The 10,849-nt window shown below is 37.3% G+C and overlaps 1 protein-coding gene across 3 annotated transcripts; it reads left to right on the forward strand.

Moving 5' to 3' along the window:
- The first annotated feature begins 538 nt into the window (after nucleotides 1–538).
- On the forward strand, nucleotides 539–9,444 carry LOC147487797 (uncharacterized). Of its 3 annotated transcripts, none has more exons than XR_015201491.1 (10): nucleotides 544–721; nucleotides 1,621–2,438; nucleotides 2,978–4,125; nucleotides 4,753–5,047; nucleotides 5,178–5,375; nucleotides 6,007–6,174; nucleotides 7,158–7,355; nucleotides 7,438–7,551; nucleotides 8,661–8,858; nucleotides 8,955–9,444. XR_015201491.1 is itself a non-coding variant. In XM_086571609.1 (10 exons), exons 2-10 carry the CDS (start codon nucleotides 1,722–1,724, stop codon nucleotides 9,270–9,272), a joined length of 2,949 nt encoding a protein of 982 aa, XP_086427735.1. In that variant the 5' UTR covers nucleotides 582–721; nucleotides 1,621–1,721; the 3' UTR covers nucleotides 9,273–9,444. The 3 variants fall into 3 exon arrangements, 2 of the variants coding, with proteins under 2 accessions (XP_086427734.1, XP_086427735.1); XM_086571609.1 differs by lacking the exon at nucleotides 8,661–8,858 and having other exon boundaries at nucleotides 582–721; nucleotides 2,978–3,181; nucleotides 3,389–4,125; XM_086571608.1 differs by lacking the exon at nucleotides 8,661–8,858 and having other exon boundaries at nucleotides 539–721.
- Nucleotides 9,445–10,849: the final 1,405 nt, after the last annotated feature.

Raw genomic sequence — 10,849 nt, forward strand, 5'->3', positions numbered from 1 at the left:
AGATGTGGACAGCTCACAGGCTAGTTATTTGGTCCAGTCTCAAAACTCTTACTTGTTTCCAGTGCGCGCCATGTATTAAAAGACTCGTAAAATGTCGGTTAAATACATCCAAAACCAGCTCACATTAATTAATCACTAATCTCTCTCTTCTCTTTCTGTTTTAAGTTAATTAATCTATCGTAATCTAATCTAATCTAACTACTTTAAAGAGGATAGTCCAGTGAATATTGGTCTTTTCCTATAATATCCCTATGCAGTTTTTATTATTACAATAATTATTAAAAAGTGGATATGTAATAAAATATGTTATGGAAAGGTAAGACTGGTATTTGACAGGTAAAATTCGGACGCGTCTCCTTCATTTTGGCACATTATCCTCAGTTTTCCAAACATTTGCAATATTGCCACTGTCCAAAAAGCTGACTACACACGTGGACTCCTCTTTCTTAAATTGAGACATTGCCCTCATATTTTGCAAACATTTGTGGAATTGCCACTGCGTTGTTTTTATTAAAAATAGTTACGTTAGTTTTTGTCCACCACGTACCACTTTGCTCTATTTTTTTTTTCTCTCTTTTGAGACATTCTCTCGTTTTCTTTGGTTCACTTGTACTACTCATCACTCATGATGAGTTCACTTTCAAGATACCAACTCATTACTACTCATCATATCTCTACTGCATTTCTCTTCTGATCTCCATTCTTCAAGTTTCATTCACTGGTAAATATTCTACACTAGCTTTTTTGCTAAATTTTTTCACTTGTAGAGTTTTTAGGTGGAGTGTGGTAGTTGATTTGTTGGTTATATAATCTAGTTTGAACTGTTTTTATTTATGCTAGCTTGCATTGTTATTAAACTGGCCGGATTACTTTTTTACTGTTAAAGTGTTTTGATTCTTTTTTCTTTCTTTTTGGTAACTAGTGTTGTTTTGAACTTGTAGATCTAGTTGATAAGTTCTTGTTTCTTGAGCTGCATGTTAATTTATACCATTGGTTTAGTGTGTATGTTCAATGATCTTAGCTTTATCCAGTAAATTGGTTTATTTGTATGCATTTTGTTATGTGATTGTGGTTGATTTTTTGTTAAAGTGAGTTAAAACATTTTAGTTTGATCTTCTTTTGCAATTGAAAGTTGAGTTAGCATGTGCTAAGAGTATACATTTTTTTTTTATGTGTTTAATTTGATAATGATTGCATCTGGTGTTTATAAATGCAGAATATCTTGTATTCTACATTTTCTTTTAATTAAGTTTACCTGCTGTGCATTGTAAGCATTTGGGTTTTCACAAAGTTAGATAATTTGTTTGCGGAGAGCTAGTTTTGAACTAATTAATGTTGCATAGGAATCAAAGTTAAATATGAGGTTATTTACCTAAACAATTAAGTTTGCGTTAGACGGGGTTTTCCAAGAGTGTTTCAATTTGATCTTCGGCATTTCTGGTTTGTTCATTGATTGAACTGTGTAATTGTTACAGTTGATAATGAATGCAGAAAATCTTTTCATATGTATTTGCTTTTTAAATTGGATTACAAGATGTGGATTGTAAGTATCAGGGTTTTCGAAACTTTAGATCATTTGAAGTGAACGAACTAATTAATATTGTTTTCCAATCTGGTCAGTTAAATATGAACACTACCTGAACCAAGCTGCATAAGACATTTTTGAGAGTGTGTTCAAATTTCCATATTGTCGATTGGAGTAGTTGAAGTACTGTTCAGCCATGGTTCTTGGGCTGAGGTCAAAGAGCAGAAAGGGAACTTCTATTCATGTTGATTACCTCTTACATGTACAAGAGATCAAACCATGGCCTCCATCTCAATCTATGATATCACATCGTTCTGTATTGCTTCAATGGGAAAATGGTGACAAGAATTCTGGGTCTACCAATACGGTTGTGCCTGTGCTTGGGTCTGGCGTAGGCGATGGAAAAATTGAATTCAATGAGAGTTTCAAGATTCATGTTACTCTATCCAGGGAAGTCCCCGTAAAAGGTGGCGAAACTGACACTTTCTTGAAAAACTGCCTTGAGTTCAACCTCTATGAGCCTCGAAGGGATAAAACTGTGAAAGGTCAGCATTTGGGAACTGTAATTGTAGACCTTGCCGAATATGGGATTCTCAAAGAAACGGTAATCATAAGTGCACCAATGAATTGCAAGAGAAGCTTCAGAAACACAGCTCAGCCAGTTTTATTACTAAAAATTGAGCCATTTCAAAAGCGTAATTCCAGAACTTCTTCAATGGAAAGTTTGTCGAAAGAAGTTTCTTTGGACAAGGATGGCGTTGAGTCGGTTGCTACTCTGATGAATAATGAGTATGAAGAGGAAGATGAGGTTGCCTCTTTTACTGACGATGATGTTGTTTCACAACATTCCTCAGTGACTGTCTCCTCTTCAGGTTTTGAAGCTACAGGGTCTTCACCACCTCAAAGTGAAGAGGTATTCTACCTGTTACTGTTCCTTGCTTTATTTCGTCATACCTAATTGCAGGCTCAACTGGGAATATCAATTTATAGCACTTTTTTCTGTACCAAAATTCCTTAGTTGTAAATTTGTTTCATTGATACCTTTCACTATGCGAGAAACTGTGAGGCTGTGAGCCATGTTTTGGCTGGTTAGGAGAGGGCAAAGTGTCTGAGAATTTGTTAATATTGGATCAGAATTGGATCACTAATACATCATCAGTAAGAGGAAATGTTGAGGTAGTTATAAAACTTTTCATTAAAGCTTGTGGAATAGATTGTTACTTTTGCGGATTGTGATGAATCTCATTTATGTAACAATTCTCTTAGTAAAATAATTAAATGTTGAGTGGTTCCTTACTTCTCCCCCATCCACAATCACACTTTTGATACTTCTAAATTAAGTTGTCATTGGTAGCTGCTTTTACGGTTGACGTAATGGAAACCTTACATTTTACCCTTTTGATGCTGTTAAACAGTTTTAGGTGTCTTTATAATCAGTTCATTTAATTGCAGAACGCATTTGAAGCAGTGCAAAATAGTACAGGAAGGGCTGGAAGTATGCAAGACTCACATTTTGAACCAGTGGCTGCAAAACCTGACTTGAATCCAGTAACTACAACAGTGGAGCATGTCACCAGAAGTCCCTCTCATTCTTCATCAGTAGATTCCTCTTCTGGAGTGGTTCCTCTAGAAAATGACTGGGCGTCCTTGTCTAAGGTAGTATCACATACCAAAATATCTGCAATCCATTGTGCTCAGTCTTCTTCTTCTCCTATAGCTTATGAAGAGGAAGAAGATACAAATGGAAGAAGCTTAATTGAACAAAAATCTGAACTTCCTATGAAGGAAAACAAAGCCACTGATGTTGTAGCTAAAGTTGCATCCCCCAAAACAGATACTCTTATAACTTATACTGACTCTCAGGTCAAAGTAGTGGACGCTGAGAAAGCTCGGAGACTGAGCAGAGTCGAGGAAGATGAAGCTTCAAATATTAGCAGTTCACATACTGGTCTTGAGGAGGATACAGATGGAAATAAACAAACTAGAAGTGGACAGAGTGAAGAAACCGAAGAAGAGGAAGATCATGCCAGAGAAGTTGATGCCACTTATAATAATAGCTCACAAAATGCTGTCGGGAAATTAGGGGAACCTGTGGGAGATGGAATGAGCAGCAGGAGAGATCTTGAAATGCAGAATAACACCCTAAGCAGCATTAAACCAAAGCACGTGAAGTCGGTAAGATCTCCGTTGGACTCGGCTAGAAGCAAGAGATTTGTAAGCAGTCAACAAAATGTTTTAGAATCTGCTGAAAATAATTGTTTGGAAGATAGAAGTTTCATGCAAATTGGAAGAAAAGACACTATGTCTTTATCTAGGCATGCGAAAAGCAGCTTATCCGAAAATAAAGTCCAACAACTAGAGCACAAAATTGAGAGGCTTGAGAGAGAATTGAGAGAAGCTGCTGCTCTTGAGGTCGCACTTTACTCAGTAGTTTCTGAGCACGGGAGTTCGGTAAATAAGGTACATGCTCCTGCCCGGCGCCTTGCTAGGTTTTATCTCCATGCTTGGAAAACATCCAAACCAAGGAGGGCAAGTGCGGCTAGAAGTGCCATTTCTGGATTACTTCTGGTTGCAAAAGCATGTGGAAATGATGTCCCAAGGTACTTAGTATTGTGCTATTCCTACACAATTCTCTTGTGCCATTCAACAACATTAGTCTTCTGAAGTGATTATCCTCAAGTTTACGTCTATCGAGTTAAATTTTGGTGCTATTACCATTTCCAGTGGGATGCACCTAAAGTAATATTTCTGGAATCATGACTGTAAATCAGAAAAAAGTAAGGCACCTGTAAAATAGCGATGCGATAAGTGTCAAGGGGTTTGACCAATGACTTACTGTGTCATATCCACATTGCTTCCTCGAGCAACTGAAATCATGACTGAAGGATTGTCCCACACTATTTTCAATTAGAATCCTGACAGTCCACATAAACTGCATAAAACAGAAGCAACATGGAGACATTCCAATGAACCTGATACAGAGAACTGTTCCTTATCACCACAGTACTAGATGGACTGCACATGTTTATATTCTTTAATTTCTTTCCCAACTCATGTACCGTACATTTTTATGAAGTTATAGTGTCCTTGTAATCTTTTTGAATTTTTTTCCCTAACCCAGTGAGCTCGTCCCTGTATACCTGGATTTGGACTAAGCTTTTCTTCAGATAGGTCCTTTTTCTGTTACTATTTTTTATTTCACTAATTGTGCTGCGTGCTACATGCAGATTAACTTTTTGGTTGTCAAATTCCGTTGTTTTGAGAGCAATTATTAGTTTAGCTCTCGACAGTACTGAGCTACCACTGTCTAATGGGCCTCATATTGATGCTAATGATGTGGGAAAAGGTAATGGCAAGGGATCTCCGCTGAAATGGGAGGAGTTCTCCGGCAGGAGAAACCACAAAGAGTTTGGTATTTCTGATGAAATGGTTGACTGGGAGGAATCCCAAACATTTACTACAGCATTAGAAAAGATTGAAGCCTGGATCTTCTGTCGAGTTATAGAGTCTGTGTGGTGGCAGGTCTATATCTTGTTTCCTTCAATTACTATTCACATAGCAACTGAAGTGTTCTAGCTTGATGTGAAAATTGAATCTTGATAAGTGTCAGTCCATTCTGTTTTTCAGTAGTAACTTCTTTTTTGGTTTTCAGACCTTGACTCCACATATGCAGTCTACTCCTTCAAACTCAAGGAACTGTTATGGAAGAAGACCTAGTTCAAGTGATGAAGAGCAAGCAAGTTTTTCTATGGAACTTTGGAAGAAGGCCTTTAAGGATGCATGTGATAGGCTTTGTCCAGTTCGAGCTGCTGGTCATGAGTGTGGCTGCTTGCCAGTGTTGGCTAAATTGGTAAATATCTACTCCATTTCTGTTGATGGGCATGGGATGTTTTAAATCTTGTATCACAAAAGGAATCATCTTCCACGTTAAGCTAGGGAGAGATCAAAGGTTGGTGATATGCGCCCCGTTATATCACCTTTCTTATGGTGCCAAAGTACGGTACCTCAATCTTGCCCTTCAATAGCATAGTATGGAATATCTTCTAATGAAATGGTATATGGAAGAGTTTTCTTAGTATCGTAATCTTGAGCATCCAAGAAATGTCGATAATAGATGCCCACTGAAAATCTATCAATCGGAACTAGCTGGTTTCAACCAGTATCTCCAATATTAGATTAATGTTTGGATGGTTTCGGTGAAATGTGTTGGGCATGATGTTGGTCTAAGTCATCTACCACGTACACCTAATTGTTTCATAATGAATATACTCTAAGGTAGACTTATTTTCTCATATATTCACTTTGTTGATTTTGCCCACTTTTCTTTAAAGTAGCTGGTATTGCTGATCATGTTCCCTACAAGTTCTTTTCTTGAACCTTCTGTGGCCACAATATTTACACGTTTCCTGAATCATCTGACATATCCGTTTCTCAACTTTAATGCACTTTTGCAATATGACATAGGCCCTTCATGTATCTAGGTTATGGAGCAATGTGTGAATAGATTGGATGTGGCTATGTTCAATGCCATCCTTCGTGAAGATGACATTCCAACAGACCCGGTGTCTGATCCTATTAGTGATTCAAAGGTTCTCCCTATTCCAGCAGGAAAGTCAAGCTTTGGTGCAGGAGCACAACTGAAAAATGCTGTAAGTATAACTTCCATGTATTATCTTAGTACATTACAATATATTTAATTGTTCATATGCTCCCACTCGACCACTCCTAAACCCCTCTCCCACACACACAAAACCAGCGAGGTTACTTATACATTATCCATTGTGTGCATTACCTGCTAATGCTTCTCTAAGGTGTTATATTGTTGCACCTCTAGCTGATCTTCATTAACAGTTCCCAATGACTCAATGAGGCATACGTGTGATTTGAAAATTGTGGTAAGTACTTAGAGAGCACCCTTCAAATGATCACCCGTAGCGACATGGACACTCCAATTGGATCATAATTAGAAAAAAAAAATGCTTGGATAAGGTGAATGGGAACGTGATCCAAATTGAAAGTGTATTGGGACTTGGAAGTGGTTCTACTATAGTTCAAGAGAATACAAAATTACAACTTTTGATACAAGTTTTATGCTAGGGTTGGATTTATTTATAATCTGGATTTGGATCCACATACTGTAACTTATTTTGAATTCGAACATTGATAGAATGTGAAATGCTCATAATTTGTGAATATGCTACTTTAGAAGATCTCGTAAGCTGGAAAACTATGCATATCAAATTTATATTATTTTTGTTTATCGTGCAATCTATATGTCTGATAATCAGATAGTGAAGTTGGTTATGAACAATGATCAATTTTCTTGTCTGCATAAGCTCTCTGAAGTGAGACTACGTCAAAATGGCGGATCATTAACATATTAATTCTTATCCAGATGTCTTCATAGTTCCATGAAATGAGAGCTCTCTTATTGTAATTGCATCTTTGGCATCTTCAAGTTTATTTCGTTTTAATTTTAATTTAAATCTTGAATTCTTCTTTTACCATTTGTAATTTGCCTTTAAATCATAGAATGACAATCAGCACAAAGTCTGCTCTTTTATTTCACTCTTTATAAATGTAACATGCAGTAGCTTCTACATCACATTTATTTCTTTTCTATTTACTCCAGATTGGCAACTGGTCCAGATGGCTAACTGATCTGTTCGGAATAGATGACGATGATTACCATGAGGTCCAAAATGACTTGAGCGAGGATGACATACAGGAATGTGAGACATCCTCCAAATCTTTCATTCTCCTTAATGCATTGAGCGATCTCATGATGCTCCCAAAGGACATGCTCTTGAGTAAATTAATCAGGAAGGAGGTAATAAGTCAATACTTATTATACGGTTTATGCAAGTGTTTACGAGCTGTTTTATTCACTTATATTATTCTCTACTTCAAAGGTGTGCCCGACATTTGGCTCCCCTTTGATCAAAAAGATTCTTGACGACTTCTCCCCAGATGAGTTTTGTCCAGACCCAATCCCAGAGGAGGTGTTTCAAGCCTTGGATGTAGAGGTTAGTCCACTGCAAAAGCTTTAATACATAAAAAGGAACTTATTGGGGAATCGTTCAATTTGAGCATGTTCCCTTATGTATCTAATATTGAATATAGATTTCATAAGCTCCGCTTTAATTATTTAACACTTTAGACTAATGTATGATCTATGTTGGAATATTAAATCATTAATTTATTCCAAATAGGCAAATAGCATATATGTTGGCTTAACGAAATATTAATGGACCTCCTATCAAGAGTTTTGACAGTCAGGTAATGGGATCTGAAGTATGAAAAATATCTAGGTTACATGGACACACCATATTTTGAAAAAAATCCTTGTCGGATACGTATCCACGTGTCCGTGTCGGACACATATTGCATGTAATTTATCTCGAATTTTGATATTTTGCCGTGTCCGACAATTCTTATCCGTGTCCAATATGGAGTGTTAATGTAACCTAGAAAAATATAGTTGATTAGCAGAGAATCAATGTGATAAAAGTAGTTTCTTTTTGTCGCTTTTGTTTGGATCTACAGTAATTGTTCACTGGATAAGAGCTGGGACATAATTTATATATCTAACCTGCATGATAAGCATACATGGTAGAGGTTCGGTAAGTCCCCAATTGTATGGTATTTCACATAGATCGTGAGATATAGTGTAGGTTTACCATTATATTGTTAGAAAAATGATTTGCTCAAATCCATTTAAATATGAATGAGTAGTTTGTCTCCCAAGTTACCCCACTTAAGATGAAATGGGTTTTTTCTTGAAACAGTACGTAATGTGAGAAAAACCTTTTCAAAATGATGCATTTGTTTGAAATAATTGCATTATGCGAAAAAGGTGTCGACCTTTCGAATGTGCACCGGTTTGAAACGAAGCATCATGCCGAAAAAGGTGCAACCTTCGAAATAGGCACCGGTTCAAAACAAATCTTATATGCCGAAATGGTGTGTCCTTTCAAACATGTGACTTTTCAAAGAGTTGCTTATTTTTTCCCAAGAGTCACCGTGTTGTTTTCAAAAAAGGCACCACTCACCTATAAATAGTGGATGAATTTGGAGAGAAAGATACACCGAGATCACACGAGTTCGATCTTTCTCTTCTCCCTCCTGTTCTTAGTCAAATACTATGTTGTGTTCGCTGAGTCTATAGAATTGAAGTGCTAGCTTTCTATAGAAGGAAATCCGTTCTATCTTGAGAGATAGTTTCCCATCAACCTTCAAGCACCGTGAGGGAGAAAATCTGTCTTAAGGACATAGTGTATCTACACTAGGCTCGGATTTAATTAAGAAGTACAAGACACTTACAAGACAAAAGGTTTGTATAGTTTGGTAATTGGTAAAGAGTAAGTACAATTAAGTTGTATATTCCTAACATATATTTGGTGTCATCTTCATTTCTGAATGCTCTCAGGGTCCTGGTGATGAAGATGAAGAATCTATTAGTAATTTTCCCAGCGATGCTGGTCCTGTTATCTATTCGCCACCTTCAGCAGCTTTGTTTGCAAGTATTATAGGAGAGGTGGGACAAGAATCTAACTTGAGGAGGAGTGGGTCATCAGTGCTCCGTAAGTCATATACTAGTGATGATGAGCTGGACGAACTGGATTCACCATTGACTTCCATTATAGACAGTTTTAAGTCCAGCAATATGCCCAGCTGGAAAGCCAAGGAACCTGGAGGTCGTAGTATTGTCAGATATGAACTGCTGCAAGAGGTTTGGAGAGATTAGTTGTATTTGTCTTGCTTAATGTATCATTTTCTCTAAATTTCTCATTTATACTATTTTGTACCTTAATTTTCACCAGTATATAACACAAACAAATAAATGAGAAGCTCAATAAACGTCCATGTAAGAAGACCCTATAATCACTATCTATAGATTTCTTTATCCAAACAGAAAACCGTACAAGAAATACATAGATATATCTCTATATCGATATCTGTAAAACTCATGACTGTGCTTGTTTAACATGCAAATTTGGAAAGGTTTCCAGGACGAGTCCCAACTAAACCAGGCGCAGATACGCGGTCATGAGGTGATTATACCACTGTTATCCTACAAAACTTTTACGTTTTGAAATGGCAATGAAGTCATTGCTGGGTTCGCTCGTTCCTTGTAAGTATTTGGGTGGTGGAACCACCTCCCAAAGACCTCTAATCAACCATTGTGTCAGTTGAGATTTATCCCGAAACATTTTTTCAAATTGCATATTAAACAAGCAGTCATAAAGTCCTGTGTTATTTGCTTTCCTGGTTAGAACTACCAATTTAGATATGATTAGTTGAAGGAAGACTTTACTTCAACTAATTTAGAAACTAGTATACTGCTAAACAGTGGGGGCGTGAGCGGAGAGGGAGAGTGACGAGTGGAGAGGGAGAGGGAGGAGTGGAAATTGAGAGTGCGTGGAGAGCGAAAGGGAGAGGGATGAAGAGAAGAGAAGAGGAGAGGACAGACAAACAGAAACCAACCAAACACATTTTTGTCCGCTACCCACTCCCCTTCTGCCCAGAACGTTCGCTCCGCTCACTTGATTACAAGATTCCGGACCCAAAAAAAGATAAAAAAGACCAATAATGTATGTCATTCTTCACTAAAAAGTTTGCAATGGTGATTTTATTCTTTCAGTGATCGCCTCATCACATACCAACAAAAGCTGAATAAGTGAGTTTTAGGAATTTGTAGAAGAATTCACTAATTCAGTCAGGTCTCAACTCTCAACATTGGGCATTATTTTCGACTAACGTTTGTGTTTAGGAAAAGCCCTTTACTGTTGGGTTTCTCACAATCTCACGCTCTCTCTATTCACTGGATCTTTAGGAATTCCTACTCTATTTAACTAATTATACATTTTGCCAGTTGTTGTTGTTTTTTTTTTGATAAGTTGCTTTTATTAAAAGTATCAAATATACAAAACGGGCAGCTGAAAGGGCAGACTAGTGAGAGAGGACCTCACATACAAAACCTACAAACTCTCTGGCAGAAACAAATAACGAAACTACTCCCCTAAAGCACTAATCCCCTGAGCTCCTTGCCTCAGGGATGATATCGATCATGCCAATGCATAACAATGTCTCTGAAGTTATAGTTTGTTCTTTCCGTTAAACTAGATGTCCAATACCACAAGAATGCCTTAAGTTCGATACAAATACATACTACGTCTCGTGGTCTCCTCCTGAAAATGTGATTGTTTCTAGCTTTCCATATAGCTCAAATCACAGCATAGGGTACCAATCTCCATATTTTCGCCCCAAACCCCCTACTTCTTAGCCTCGGCCATGCTACTAACCATTCCTTCACAGTATCAA

The sequence above is a fragment of the Coptis chinensis genome, chromosome 7 (assembly GCF_015680905.1).
Source record: "Coptis chinensis isolate HL-2020 chromosome 7, ASM1568090v1, whole genome shotgun sequence".
Taxonomy (NCBI): domain Eukaryota; kingdom Viridiplantae; phylum Streptophyta; class Magnoliopsida; order Ranunculales; family Ranunculaceae; genus Coptis; species Coptis chinensis.